The sequence below is a fragment of the Periplaneta americana genome, chromosome 17 (assembly GCF_040183065.1).
Source record: "Periplaneta americana isolate PAMFEO1 chromosome 17, P.americana_PAMFEO1_priV1, whole genome shotgun sequence".
Lineage (NCBI taxonomy): Eukaryota > Metazoa > Arthropoda > Insecta > Blattodea > Blattidae > Periplaneta > Periplaneta americana.
The window spans coordinates 67752123-67768763 of record NC_091133.1 but is presented as its reverse complement, the minus strand read 5'-3'; the positions used below and the strand labels follow the sequence as shown (position 1 = coordinate 67768763).

The following is a 16641-nucleotide window of genomic DNA, read 5'->3' as shown; positions in this document are numbered from 1 at the left end:
TATTCTCCAAATCAGGAGAGCAACTCCCACCCTGAAAGGGAACGTCCGACTTCAAAACGGGTATCAAAACTTTTATTTCTATATTCTGAAATGGAAATAGAAACAAGGATATAATACCGATGTGACATTTGTTTACGTCTATGATTTCTTCTGTTTTCTTATTATATCTTGTAGTACAAAAAATTCTATCCCTATAATCATCACCAGGGAAAGGATTTATATGTAAATACATATTTACTTATAAAGCTAATATAATTTATATTTTGCATTATCTTTATGTTTCACAATGTGTAGGGTTGAAAAATCCTACTTTTATTTTCCATATTTTTCCATATTTTAGAGTTTAGTACATATTTTCGTTAATTTCCATATATTTTCCATATTTCATATAAAACAGTCCATATTATATTAGGTTTAACAATAAAACAAAACAAAATTCCATTAACTTTTAAAAATACATTTCAACAATAGAGATTTAAACACATGTTCAGTAATCCCTTTAACATCAGAGTTATTTGAAAATTAGCAGTCCTATCAACAATGGGAAAGTAAGTTACAAAACTGTATTAATTTAATTTAAAATTTTTAACAGACTTCAGTTGTGCAGCTCAACAGTTAAATGCCAGTCAGAGTACACATAGGTTCAGTTTTGTAAATCATACTATAAAGACGGTAAATATGCCAAAAGTACGTCATTCAGTCAATTTAAAATCAAAACTAACAAGTTACATTTCAGAATTTAAAGAAGATGGTTTATCAACTGACAATAAAATATTATTTTGTAATTTGTGTCAGTGTGCAGTATCATCTACACAAAAGTTCCTGGTGCAACAACACATTACAACTAGTAAACATCAGGCCAACAAACAACTAAATTCCAAGCAGAGACAATTGTTTTTAACACAACCAACAACATCGAATGTAAGATCTGAGTTTAACATCGACCTGTGCCGTTCTCTCATCTCTGCTGATATTCCTCTCTACAAACTAAAGAATAAGGTCTTCAGGGAATTCCTTGAAAAATATACTCAACATACAATCCCGGATGAGTCAGCACTTAGGAAGACGTATGCTCCATCCATCTACGATGAGACAATACAGAAGATAAGAGATGAAATTAAAGATAGTTCAATTTGGGTTTCCATTGATGAGACTCCCGACAAAGAAGGTAGACTTGTTGGTAATGTAGTTATCGGTTTGTTAAGTGAACAATATTCTGAACGAATTCTTTTACATTGTGATGTTCTAGAAAAGTGCAATAACAAAACTATAGTTAAACTGTTCAACGAAGCTATGGGTATCCTGTGGCCAAAGGGTATTATGTACGATAATGTGTTATTCTTTATTAGCGATGCTGCCCCTTATATGGTCAAAGCTGGACAAGCATTATCTGTTGTATATCCTAAATTGACTCATTTTACTTGTGTGGCGCATGCATTTCATCGTGTGGCAGAAGTGGTCAGAGACAATTTCCCTAAAGTAGATTTGTTGATTTCATCAGTGAAAAAAGTATTTCTCAAAGCTCCCAGTAGAGTTAACGTGTTGAAAGAAATGTACCCTGAAATTCCATTGCCACCAAAGCCAATTTTAACTAGATGGGGTACATGGCTAGAAGCAGTTGAATATTATGCCGAACATATAGACTCTATTAACAATGTTCTCCTTGCATTGGACTCTGAAGATGCAGTCTCAATTGATACTGCGAAAACAGTTACCTGTGACATAAGTGTGAAGAATGACTTAGCTCACATTCAGCATACATTTTCATGCATCATAAAAACGCTCAAAAGTCTCCAAAATAGGCACCTTTCACTATCTGAAAGTTTTGAAATTATAAATAGTACTGTGGAACAACTGAATCGTGGTAGAGGTAAAGTTGCAGATGCAGTAAGAGCTAAGGTGGACACTGTACTTTCAAAAAACCCTGGATATGAAGAACTACAAAAGGTTGTTGCTGTGATGAGTGGTGAATCAACAGTGAAGATTAACTTGGACTTATCCCCAGCAGACATTGTGAAATTGAATTATGTACCAGTTACTTCTTGTGACGTCGAACGCTCTTTTAGTCAGTATAAATCTATCCTCAGAGACAATAGAAGAAGATTCACTTTTCAGCACTTGAAAGAAATGTTTGTAACCTATTGTTATGGTAACAGACAATAAAAATTGTGTTTTGTTGAAACTACATTGGAAGATAAGGTACGTCCATTATATTTTTTGTTTAGTTTGATTAAAATGTACCAATATTTAACGTACATAGTCATTTTTTTATAATTTTAAGTCCATATTTAATTCCATATTTTGGTAAAAATCCATATTTAATTCCATATTTTGGTAAAAATAACTACATATATATTTACATATTTCATATATTTTTAGTCCATATAAATCCGTTCCCTGATCATCACCATTGTTGTTTGGAATGTTGGAGCGTAACAGTAACTTGCAATGGGAACTTATTATAGAAGGATTGTATCAAATCAACTGTGAAGTTTGTTAAAACTTGTAACATTCTAAGTACGGTTTATTTACATTTAAATATAATTACAAGTTCTGTTTATTTACATTTAAAAATGATTAAGTTCTTATGTGGAAATAGCATTATATCTGTGTCCTGTATTGAATCGTATATAAAATTAGAATAATTGAACCGTGTTCCAATATCAATATTCAACCATGTAGAGTTCACTTAACTCTTTCCCACTTTATCATTTAAGTTCCCTTGCCTCCACCACAATTTTGATTTACAGTAGGTTAGGACCTACATCATATGGCATTGAAAATGTATTGTTTATTGTTACAATTTTACATTTATGCTTTTGATTGTTATGATGTTAATTTCAATGATAAAAAGGAATATTAAAATTTAAGTAATTTTATTGTAATACAGTAAATGTACGCCTGAAAATCCAATTTGCTTATGGAATAGTGTAATATCGTTGCAATATCAATATATCGGTATTTAATTTATTTTCTTCATCACAGCATCGTAGAATGCGCATAACAAAAATAAATAAACTACCAATTTTCTTTCTGGGAGCTTAACTTAACAATAATCATCATGGATTTATTCAGTATTAAACTTGATTTATTTTATATCTTCTATTCCGTTGGTACAACTGCCAAATAATTAAGATTTCTTTGATTTTTCTCTACTGAATGCTGACAAACAGTTACACAGTTTTCCTATAATTAACAATAATATAGTGATTGTAATACTAATTGAAATAAGTACAAATAGAGCTACATCTAGCAGAAGATATTGATACCAAGGAAGATCTACCGCTACGGAGCGCAAATGAGGCGCTCCCTGGTGCCTGATCACGTACTCGATCCAGTAAATGGCAGTGTCGAGAGCTGACATCGGTCGATCTCGGAATAGTTGTGACAGTTCTTTCGCATTATCTCTGTACCTGGAACAATCAATAAATATTAAAGCACTGCAAAATACACGTGTCAGAGGCAATCGGTAGCAATTTGTGAAAAGCAGTAGCTTAATAATTAATAATGCGAAATTTCGACAGTTCACGTACGTCAGAACTTAAAAACAATAAGTTAAATAATTATTCATTCATTCATTCATTCATAGTTTTCTGCCCAAAGGCAGATCTTTCACTACAAGCCTAGCATTCTCCAATCTTCTCTATTTTCTGCCTGCCCCTTAGTCCCCGCATATAATCCATGTATCATCTTAATGTTGTCAATCATCGACATCTTCTTCTGCCCCGAACTTTCCTCCCGTTGACTATCCCTTCCAATGGGCAATTTCTTCTCAGTCAGTGACCCAGCCAATTTATATTTCTCTCCTGATCAGTTTCAGCATTATTCGTTCTTCATCTACCATTTCTAACACAGCTTCATTTTTCATTATGTTTGTCCATTTCATATGCTCTATCTTTCTCCATATCCACATTTCAAATATTTCTTCACTTCGCCATTGTATCAGAAAGGTATACCTCTTTCAAGATTTGTACTGTCGTGCCCAGGGGGTCAGATAGTAGGGGATGATAGGATCGGCCCGGAGGGAGTCTGGGTGGAAGGCCTATCAATCCTAGTACCAATGCTAAGGACCTCAATGGGCGAAAATAAAGTCAGATTTTTAGAGGAGGAGTGTGGACACAAGGATTAATGCAGTAATAATCAAACTGAATAATAAAATATTTAATGTAATGGTAATAAAATAAAACATTATCAGTGAATAGTTAGTAAAATAAACTGATCATAGCAGTTATATACAAATATTAAAAGTTACTGATTCCTCTCACAAGTTCAGCTATAATGACCGTAAAATATTATTTACTAAATCTCAATTGTTTAGGCAGTATGTTTTAACACACAGCTTTACAATTACATGAAAGAAGTGCAACTGTTGAGTTGGTCATCTTCCCTTGGTAGAAGTTGATTAAAGTCTAACTAACAAAATCAGTTAAATTCTCTAAGTACGAAAATATAAAGCTATCTACACTTTGGTACAAAGTGTTGGAGAACTTGGGCGTCTATAGCCTCAGCCTAACTACTCCTGGCGCCTATGCAACTGATAAGCTTCTAGTCGTCGTCTTCAGCAGAGTGGTCGAACTGAACCCAAGCCACTCCTTATATATGAATTTCAAACAAAGGGTGGCGCCAAAAAGAGCAATATCCATTGGCTCTCATGGCCGGAATTGTAATGAGGAGTCAGCTTCACCTTGGTTCATACAATTTGCAAAATCACGTACAGTCGACACGTGTATCCATATAAGGTTAGGTTACATACTGATAAACAGGATGAGCTTGTGGGATCTGTGGTCATTTAGAATTACAGAAATATCCATAATTTCCCATCTTGTCATAGCCACATTGTCGTACCTTGTTCTGTGACAAAGTTATAATACAATATGTTAACATTCATGCCTTACACGTAGGGTTTAGGTAATCAAATACAAAAGTCAAACATTGTCTGATCCTCATTTTATAACAAACAATGAAATATTCATAGTTATTTAGCACTGACGTGACATTGGCAATGATCACCTTAGCCTTGATAGAGCAATGGCATAACAAGGTTACTTCACATATTTTGGTGGTCATCTCATTCTTGCTGGGGCAATAGCACAATAAGGTTAACTATTACGTCAAGCTATACAGGGTGGTTAAGCTAAGCAAGCTGGGCATCACATTACTCCCAACTTTCAAAATATTTGTATATATGTAAACCAAACATTTTTACTAATATATAAAAACAATCAACTAATGCTAATATCACAAAAATCTGTTTCAAATAGTGTAAAAATTGAGTAAACAAAACTTAATAGATTACGTATGACATTGGTGTAAAAATAAAAGAAATAGTGGATACATAGGTTGAATTAATTATATACTTATTTGTGTTTGAACAAAATCTAGTCATATCCTTATAACTCTTTACCAAATTACTTCTCACGCTGAAACAGGATGTGGTCAATTTTCAGTCGACCTACAACTCATTTATTCTTACGATACGACGTAGCTTATCTGTGGCTACTTCCTTGAGAAAGCTAGCACTTAATTAATTACAAATTTAATTCTTGAGGCATCTTGACTGACAAAATTTTTTATCAACTTCCTTGCTGGCTGCTAATGTCAAATGAAGAGTGCTGGAGGTCCTGGCTTCGATGAGGTTAGCTTCTCCGTTGTGCCTGGTGCTGGGTTTGGCTCGTTGTCATCCGGTTTTTCTAGGTCAACAGTTATATTGTCCCTGGTTCGACAGCGAACTCGGGGTGTCGGCCTGGCACCTCTAATCACTGAATAGCGCTGATGAACGCTCTGAGAACAACTCATTAATTTTTTTCTGAATGTCACTAATGCCAATAACACAGCCAATGCAAATAGGATAAATGGAACTACACTTATGTGATTACTTGGGGTTAAATCGGGTTTATTTCTTAACTCCGACGTTAGCCCTGACACATCAAAGTTATGACGAGATTGCACTGCTTCACTTTTTGCAATTACAGTGTTCAATGTAAGCATAGCCTCTTCCGACGAAAATTGTGGTAAGTGGTTTGTAAGTATTTCTGTTTCATTATTATCTAACAAGTCTCCAATTTGTGGTAGTACAATATGTAAGTCTGTACGTATTTGAACTTCAGATCTTCCCATAGAATGAGGGAATAATTTAAAAGATTCTGAGTGTACGTAGGAGTTTGAACTATCGTTTAGAACACCAGCGTTCTCCAACCTTAAATTTGTAACTTTATTTTCTGATGCATCATATTCAAATCCAGGAGTGTAACACTTGAGTGTAACATCAGTAGGCTGGTACAAGCTATAGACCCAGAACTGGTTGTTCGGTGATCTAATCCATTTAGCTGGGAATGGATGATTTAGAATCAACCTGCTACAGTGCTCTCGAATTATATGTTCTTTACCAAGAAACAATGCTATTATGCAACTGGGTTGATTTTGTCTATACAAAATATAATCTGAAGGGCAGATGGTAAAATAACTCTGTATACATTTATTTAACATATCTGGGTTCAAAGTCATGAAAAACTGTCTGTCCTCTGATACTGCCAAATACATTTCCTCTATGTCTATTACCATATGTTTTTGCACTGCATGGTGAAAGAAAGGTAAGGGATGCACCCTATACAACTCAAAATATCTGTCTGCTGCCTTTAGCGGAATTTCAATAAAAAGCCTAATGCTATTGCTTGTAGCGGCTGCATGAACATTTGCAATATCACAATAAATATACATATCTTCAACTGTGGTGGAAGTAATCATGGACTGTCCCGAAGTCAATTTTAAAGATACTTGCTGTAGGATATCTGATAAATTATGCGGTCGTATTAAAGAGGTTGAGTCCCGCGCCATGGCGTCGTGGTCTAAGGCATCCTGCTTAGGACTCGCGTTACGGAATGCGCGCTGGTTCGAGTTCTCATGGGGGAAGAAATTTTCTCATGAAATTTCGGCCAGTGTATGGAACCGGTGCCCACCCAGCATCGTGATGCACTTGGGGAGCTAAGATAGGTAGCGAAATCCGGTTGCGAAAGCCAGCTATAACGGCTGGGGGGATCATCGTGCTAACCACACGATACCTCCATTCTGGTTGGATGATCGTCCACCTCTGCTTCGGCATGTGGGCGTGAGGCCAGCAGCCGGCTGGTTGGTCTAGGTCCTTCACGGGCTGTAGCGCCACGGATTATTATTATTATTATTATTATTATTATTATTATTATTATTATTATTATTATTATTAAAGAGGTTGACAACTTCCCTATTGAAGTCATGTCTAGCGCGGCCAATGTGTTTGAGAGTGAGAGTTGCATTTCAAGGATACTCTGTTTTCATATAAGCTGTTTAGTATCCTGTACGTCTGTCTGAATCCTGCCTACGGCTACTGAGAAATTTGAAATGGAATCTCTAAGTACTTCCGCTAGTCTCTTTGGGTGCTATTCATAGACATTTCGCAGCACGCGCTACGAGCGTACTAAGCTAGCCCCGGCTATCCACTGGTTACTAGTACAGAATTCAAATCATATCCTATCGCTGACACTGGTTTATGAATACGTAAAATGCTGATCATCGACCGGAAGCCCGCGCTAAAAATGTCTATGAATACGGCCCTTTGTGTTTGCTGCGTTAGTATGTGTTTCTTCATCTAATGTCTTTATCCAAGTCATTTGGTGTTCTTCTACATGTAACATCTTTTGCTGAAAACCTTGTAGTTGGTCAAGTAATAGGTTAATATTATGCAAGTCTCTAGAGTCCATAGTCCCAAACAAATATTTTAGTGTGTAACCCACTACATCTACTAGTCCTCTTTTCGTCCGGTTCCGTGTGTCAAGGGATAAATAAAAGTTCTTGTCTGGTCCTGGTAATGGTCTGACTATGTCGATTAAGTCATCTGCTAGTTTCTCTACTAAACCACTAACTCTATCTATTTCGGTCCATAATACCGTAAGTCTTCCGAACATTACTCTGTCAATTTTACTTCTGGCTTCCTGTAGTATCTTTCTTAGCCGTTCAATCAGTCTGACGTACACTTCTAAGTCTATGTTCACCACAATTGTCCACCTATCTCCTGTGAGTAAAATGTCTCTGTCTTTAAGAAAGATGGCACCTTTATTAAAGTCCAAGCTTCTATCTGGTTGTCCTGGTTCCCTTGCCAGTATACTTGTTATACATATGGCGATCACTGAAAAAATATACGAATTACACTTCATATATCTACATAAATGCTTAAGCGTTACTTAAGTCTTGTTAAATCCTACACGAGTATTAATCGATTCTTTAAACTTACAGGGGCCTAGTCGCCTGTCCTATAAGGTAATTATATTATCAGTCTTAGAGCTTATTCCATAAATTTCAGTAGGTTAAATCTAAAAATATTAACATAAAAAATTTTTATAAAAACTTCTACTTTCAATTTAGCTCGATGCTGCGGCGGAGTATTATTCAAGCGAACTTTACCGGCCAGCACGCTAGTTCCAATAAACATCAATGTGTGGAATGGAGCATCACACACGACTCCAAAATGTGCTCCAATGACTACATATCTTCTGACAATTGTCGCATTCTGTTACGTAACGGGTATCTCCATTCATTATCTGCATGACTAATACGCGGAGAGTGTACATTATGTTCCTGTTCTGATTGTCTTACTTGCTCTGGTTCTAAATTTCCTGTTGTAACTTCATTAATTTCATTATTAAAATTATCATTAATACAATTATCCTCGTCAGATTCTAATACATAATTTCTGGGCTCATTTCCTCTATCTCTTAAGTTATATGGGCTTGTAGTAGCTTCTCTATTTATTTCACGAAGATCGCGTGCATTTTCTGGTTCCCAATCGTTATCATAGTCGACGTTGCGTCGTTTCGTTACTTTATTTAATTTCTTCTTAATAGCGCCAGTTGCTGCGCCTAGTGACCTGGTATTTTCAGGTTCCATTAGCACTGGGTTCCTTTCCTGTTCAATGCTTTCATCCGCTTGTGCGTCTTTATCTACCGGATGTGAAGATATTATTTCTGGAGGAACTTCATCGTCTAATGCACGTCTAGCTTTACATGCTTTTATTCTATTGATGTGTACATTGATACACTTGTCTTCCGTGAGTTTTACTGTGTATACTAGGTTAGATAACTTCGGTAATATTTCGTACGGTCCTGTCCAATGAGAGGCAAATTTCTTAGCTTTGCATCTTGAGGCTACAGGGTCGTATAAATACACTAAATCTCCTTCTTCGAAGTCACGCCCTTTAGCTTTCTTATCATACTGAGCTTTTGATTGTTCATGTCCCTTATTAGATTGCTGCCTTACAACTTGGGACGCTGTGCGAATTCTATCCGCCAATTCCTTTATATGGCATTCATAAGTGTGAACTGAATTCCGAGTATAATTTGTAAATCTTATGTCATAAGAAAGACAAAACAAAAACTTAACAAACACAAACACAAAAACACGCAAAACACAACACAAACACAAGAACACAAGAAATACATCACACTAAGATATGAAAACAAAAGCACACACAAGATCGCATCTTCATTCAGAAAGCAGAAATACAACATAACATACAGAACAGAAAACACACTACAAAGACATCTCAACACACAAAAAACACAAACAAATAAATACGACCACACAGGTGTATACAAACTCACATGTAATAGTTGCGATAAGTTCTACATGGGACAGACAGGCAGATCATTCCAAACACGCTACAAAGAACACATTAAAGCCATAACCAGAGGACACAACACATCTACATACGCCGATCACATAACCAATGCTAGCCATACATACAATAACATAAATACGGACATGGAAATCCTACACATACAACCCAAGAACCAAAAACTCAACACACTAGAACAATACGAAATATACAAACACACTAAAACACACCCCGATCAAATTCTCAACACACAGATCAATTTCAGTACACACACACACACACACACACTATTTGACTCCACTCTTCAACACCTTTCAACAATCAAACACACCCACATAACAGGCAGAGAAGTTCGAGATGACGCCGTGATCTAGTAGGCTTTGAGGATAGTGCGTGAAGCACTGAAACAGCTGTAAGCCGGACAAATCTTACATAATTAACACTAGTAAGTCCACTAGTTAATCAATTAATTATATTCAAGTGTTAAAAGTAGTGTACGCAAGATTCAAAATGGATAAATAATTATGTTGGCTACACTCTCCATTCTTCATACTTCATGAGAAAGAACAAGAGAAGATCTTAAGTATTGAATAAATTAAACAGTCTGTGCTTATCTAGTATTACATTTATAGCATTAACGTTTTCAGTACGTGTGTACCATTTTCAAATGCGAATACCTGTTACATTTAAATAGGTCTGCTTGACTGTGGAATTGGAACATTCATGAACATCATTGATGCTGTTAATGAACTACATGAAAACAGAACTTGAGGATGAAATAGATAAAAATATATATGTTAACAATAGTTCACGTGATCACTTCGATGACATGTTGTTAGAGTAGTCTTCTCTTAATGTGGATCATCGTGGTTAAATATTATAAAATATCCAATAAAATGGTAAATGTTAAAATTAACCAAGCCATCGGGAAACAAACATCATACCCAGACCATGCACTGCACAATGGCTAGACTGAAAACCGCACGAGGTCAATAAGAATTCTGTACTTGTTTAACAACTCTTCCACCAAGCTACAACCAAGTAATACAAAACCTACATTACGTACGACGTATCTAATGGGAAATAGTGCAACATATAGCATATATGAACATAAATGAACATCAAAACAACTCAACAAGACTACAGTGTTTTATAGTGATTATCAGTGCAGTTAATTTTAACATTTACCATTTTATTGGATATTTTATAATATTTAACCACGATGATCCACATTAAGAGAAGACTACTCTAACAACATGTCATCGAAGTGGTCACGTGAACTATTGTTAACATATATATTTTTATCTATTTCATCCTCAATGTGTTTTTATGTAGTTTATTAACAGCATCAATGATGTTCATGAATGTTCCAATCCCACAGTCAAGCAGACCTATTTAAATGTAACAGGTATTCGCATTTGAAAATGATACACACGTAATGAAAACGTTAATGCTATAAATGTAATACTAGATAAGCACAGACTGTTTAATTTATTCAATACTTAAGATTATAACTTGCTTATCGGAAACTTTATACACATAGAGAAAAGAGAAGATCTTGTTTTGCTTGGGGAGAACTTGATGTTATCGTAAACATATGGAAACTAACAGCTCCGCATTATGCGCGCTCATATTCGGGGACGGTGGTTGTGGAATAATCTTGTATGCTTCTACTGTGACCGTAATTGAAGTGAAATGAGATAGAAGCATTGTTATATTATATAAAGTGATTGACAAGTTTTATTAATCGATGTCTTGTGGTTTATTTAGTCTTTATAAGTCGTATAAAACTTCACTTTTTCCTTAAATGTCTAATTTTGTCTTGAGATTTAAAAAAAGTATTCAATTTTACTGTAATAAGTTATATACTAATTTATTCTGAAATATCTCTGCTTCATGTTGACATAAGCTTCATTTTCCTTTAGTCGTCTATTGTTTCAAATTTCAGGAGTCGGGGTTTGTGTGACGCTTAAGAAACTCTTGGACGTTCTGAGAAGCAAAGGGAAACTACAATCACAGAATATTCAGTTTCTTCAATATTTGTTTTTCTTTTGCTTTTTTTTTGGCAAAATAAACATAGACACTATTATCCATTAATGAAGATGGCAAAAATAAAACGTTGTTACAGCTACTTAATTTCACAATAAGTTTAACAAAGAGTTGCCGTACTATAAATGCGGTACATTTTTTGAAAAATAACTGTGAATGACTGCTCTGAATGAAAGCATAAATAACATCGTTGTACAATAAAAACATGCCAAACTAAGACTCCTGGGTGACAATCATGACACCTGAGTTCACAAAGAATTTAAAATGGAAGAAAATGGAACTGTACTTTAAGCTTCTATATAAAATCTTCTTCCGGACAAAGTAAAATATATGGTACCACATATTACTCAGTTTTACTTACTTAGGATCATATATGACTGTTTTGAGAGCAGATAAGATGCTTTCCATTGTAATGTCCCCGAAGTTTAACTGAATTGCAACATCTCTGGAGACATAATTCTGGATATTCAATTTCTGATCAGCTGCGAATGGGATCCCAACCATGGGGACACCAAAGTATACGGCTTCCTGCGTTCCCATCATTCCTCCATGGGTTATGAACACACGGACGTTAGGATGTGCTGCAATAAAATTTATTTCCTTAAGCAGTCGCTTAGCATTGTACATTAAATATTTACACATAAATACGGAGCACACCACATATACAGATGTTATGCTTATGCCATATTATAGTTTAAAAGTAGCCTTGAATACCCTTGGCCATGTGGGAGAATTTTATGACAGTTATTTTCATCATTTCAAACAAGTTGAAAATAAGTTCAGTTTGCGTGATGAAACGAGGACGGAGTAGATATTTGCCAGAACTACAGCTCTTTAATTTCTGTTGTTCTGTCACCTAAAAATGTATATTTCCAACAATGGAATTATCACGAAATGAATAGTTTCTTCTTCAAGAAATAACAAAATTATAACAACTAAACTGGAGAGTGACGATGACAAGCCAAGTACACAATATCGCCAACATGACGGAACATTATCATGGGCCTTATAATATTTTTGTTTATCAAACTAGTGAATTTCGCGGAAGTAATAAATAATAAAGGCCGCTGCGAGTATTTTCGTAGAAAACGAGTTGTTTTCCCTGGAACAAAAATACAACGCCAAAGTGGCATAATTATTTACCCCTTTGGTGAATAACTTCAAATTTTCTTTCGTCGATTTCAACGATATTCCCTTGAGCACATATTTCTCCTTCGTTTATTTCTGATAATATATAATAATATATTTGAAAGTCTGCACTTTCCTTTAGTGCATTAAAAACCGACATTATACTCGCTAATCCTTTCATTTGACTATTGCAATTAATTTTCAAAGAATATAGTAACAAATTTTATTAGCAACATATCGCTTCTCTTTTACTTCACATCGCTCGGTAAGATCCGGTCACTAGTAGCTAGCATAGTCGGTACTGCCACAGTCTGGTATATAGAGTCACGAAGCTTGAAGTGATGAAGGTACTAGGAACAGTAGACTGTGCCGGTACTATTTCGTATTGTCTGTGATGAGGTGATAGTAGCGATCCTAGTGGTTAGCAAACTATTTATGGATGCATATTCCCTATGTATTGAGCTTTGTGACTTATATACTACACTGTGGTACTACTCGACCAAGGCGAGTGGAGCCGCGGGCGTAGCGTGAACTATCGCGATGCGGTATTACGAACGCAGGAGCAGTAGCGCCACGGCTCCGGGCTGCAAGGCTCCACTGGCCTCGGTCGAGTAATACTGTTGTATCACATGCAACCTTTAGTTGTTCCCATAAGATATTTACTTTCTGGAAACTTTTTATTCTCAGTTCTATTAGGTAACTAAGTGGACCTCGAAGCCTTTCTGGGAAATACAACGAGATCAGTATTCACTATTTTATCTAGTCTTGAACCTAGGCAGCTACAGTCGATGGCGAAGTTTACGGAACCAACTCGCCTCTGCAAAGGAAGTTATATAGGTATCAGAAGCATTTTTAAACATTCTGTATACGTTTATGACGACTGTAAAAGAATTCCAAAAGCGAGCTACTATGGTCACTGTAAAAGCACTTTTCAGGAATTCGCTGGAGGGGAAGCAAGAAATAAACGAAAAATAAATAAAGGGTCTGGATGTCAGAGAACATCCCCAACCGGATGAGAGCATGCTGCAAATCCACCTGCGTGATCAGTTGGCAGAGGACGTGGTCGCTGGTTATGAGCTCGCAGTCAAAGGACTAATAACGTGCACTGGCATGAGTGGGCACTGTGATTCCTTCCTTCCTTTATGACATTCTCTGTTTTCTCCTCTGGACTCAGCCGTAGGCGAACCGTTATGTGAACAGCCAATATGTCGCCTTACATGTCGTAGTCTCCGTTTCAAACCCTCATACTCCAATCATACTCAATCCTATGTTCTGAATAATATTTATTGTCAAAAAATACAGTTTTGGGGCATGGTTTCTCCAAATACTGTCATGTCCTTTTATGACAGACTCTTATTATGCCTCATTTCGATTATTGTGATGCTTTATTCAGTGATCTCAGGGTGGATTTATCCCAGAAACTGCAACGTGTTCATAATGCGTGTGTTCGTTTCATTTGTAATGTCCGCTACTACGATCACATTACATTTCGCCTCCTTTCGATAAATTATTGTGGCTCAGGTTAAATGAGAGGAGAAAGTTACATTCCCTTTCTCTCTTATACCGAATTTTGCACACCTCTACTCCCTCTAACTTATCTGTCCGATTCCACAGTCTTTCTCGGTATCATAACTTAAATACTCGGTCACAATATTATAACACGCTAGAAATAACACTGCACACATCATCTCTTTATTCTTCATCTTTCACTGTTGCTACTCCTCGTCACTGGAATTCTCTGTCGCCTGAAGTCAAGGGCTGCCGAACTTTAATTTCCTTTAAATGTAAATTAGAAAAATATCTTATGATGAGTTGCCAGACCTAACGCGTTGCAAATATTTAATGGAATGTGTTCCACTGTATTTATTTTTATTTATTTTTTTTTGTTTCTTATTTTAATTATCTAAATTGTGTTTATTTATCATTTAACTCCAATATGTATCCCACTGCGTTCTTTTTTATTATTAATCTATTTTTTGTGTAAATTTTATTCAATTGTCGGTTTCTGGTTTAATTATGTAAATCCTACTTAATTGTAATCTAATACTAATATGTATGCTAATGTGTTTATTTTTATTTTTACTGTGTACATGTTTTATTGAATTATCGGCTTCTGTTTTTATGTGATTCGTATTTGATTCTAACAACATTAATATGTATTCCACTATGTTTATTTTTGTTTTATGAGATACATTTTATGTAACTACCTCTTTTGATCTCATTATGTACCTATATTATATCAGTATGTAATTATTTAATTCCGATCCAGTTTTATGTTCAACTGTGTAAGCAATTTTTATTCCTGGTTGAGTGTAAGAGAAGACCTTACGGTCTTAACTCTGCCAGGTTAAATAAAGCCATTATTATTATTATTATTATTATTATTATTATTATTATTATTATTAAATTACAAACTATACCTCTGATTGAGGTTCTGTCGATATAAACAGTCTTACAAAATGTTTTGTCACACAGATACTTTATAAGTCCCAGAAAGGAGGCAGTGCGCATGATCATACAACGAAACAAAACTAATTTTATTACCTCAACTAGTCCTTCTCTTGTGACCCAGGTCGCACTTCCTCTGATCATGTGCAGTCCTCCTTTCTGGGACTTGTAAAGTATCTGTGCGACAAAACTTTTTCTAAGACTTTACATCTATTATCAGACAGTACATCTCACTTGACGATATGTGTCAGAGGAAAAACAATTGAAGATCTAACATTCTAAATGTGCTAAGTGCCAATTTTTCAAATTCAGTTTTATTCCACTTTATTTATTACAGAAGAAAATAATTAAAATATGTCTTCATAAACCTATTGATTTTTAAAACTTGATGATTTTCCAATAAGACAAATTTATTATATTGTATTAACAAAATTCATACATGAAAATCGAAATAATTTTAATCGAAATTACTTCACTACAGGACTCCGCATCGACCTTCGTTCTATATTTATTTGATAGTTGTCTTGTGTCCAATAAAAGCGCAATTTCTACAGAGGTGAGAAAATCCTTGTAAACACCGCTGTTTATGAGGATGTTTAAATGGCTTGATGACACAATAAATTTATGTCATCTGACAGTAAGTTTAGAATACACAAATCAACCAGGAGACCAGTAATGACCTACTCTGGATTATCGAGGTCAAATATGATGTAAAATAAACGTCTTTAACATATGAGATGAAAGATTTAAGGATAATAAACGTGATGGAGCAAAGATTATGATACAAGTCAATAGTTTACGAGGGTCATTTCATAAGTCATTACAACTATATTACATCAGCCAGTAAAGTAGCAGGAATAGAAATTCACTATATACGATTGAATGTCATTGGAATATATTTCGTAGTTCTAGTACCAAATTGGGTCTGGGTACAAGAGACAATGGGTAAGGGAAATTGAAATAAGCGTAAATAGAAATCGTTTTATTGTGCACAAAAGGAAATAAAGTAAATACTCAGAGCGAATATCCTTAAAAATAACCCCCCAAGGCTTCCACACATCTTTGTCAACTATGATGCAAGCGTTGAATACCTTCAGCTGTGTACGATTCGTCTATGTGTACAACTTCTCGTCGAAACGTTAAGATGTCTTCCCTGTTTGCAAACCGCTTCCCATGTAGCGGTTTCTTCAATTGCTGAATGAGATCAAAATCGCATGGATTGAAATCAGGCGCGTAGGAAGACTGTTCCAAGATCTCCCACTCCCATCGCTGCAAAAGGTTCCTGACAGGAGGTGCAGTGTATGCTGTTGTGTTATCAGGAGGATTAAGGGATTGTTCAGCACTTCTGGACGTGTCCTCCGTATTGTACAAAG

The 16641-nt window shown here is 35.6% G+C and overlaps 2 protein-coding genes across 5 annotated transcripts in view; one reads left to right on the top strand and one right to left on the bottom strand.

The window, feature by feature from the left end:
• LOC138693158 (lachesin-like) overlaps window positions 1–16641 on the top strand; it is a 1789721-nt gene that overhangs the window by 1495923 nt on the left and 277157 nt on the right. The gene's annotated exons all lie outside the window — the stretch shown is intronic.
• Window positions 2986–16641, bottom strand: part of LOC138693355 (uncharacterized) — a 50985-nt gene continuing 37329 nt past the window's right edge. The window contains exons 7-8 of the mRNA XM_069817273.1: window positions 12054–12273; window positions 2986–3413 (exon numbers count right to left, since the gene is read on the bottom strand). Coding sequence (XP_069673374.1) covers window positions 3131–3413; window positions 12054–12273 — 503 coding nt within the window. The 3' untranslated portion in view covers window positions 2986–3130. The remainder of the gene's footprint in view (window positions 3414–12053; window positions 12274–16641) is intronic.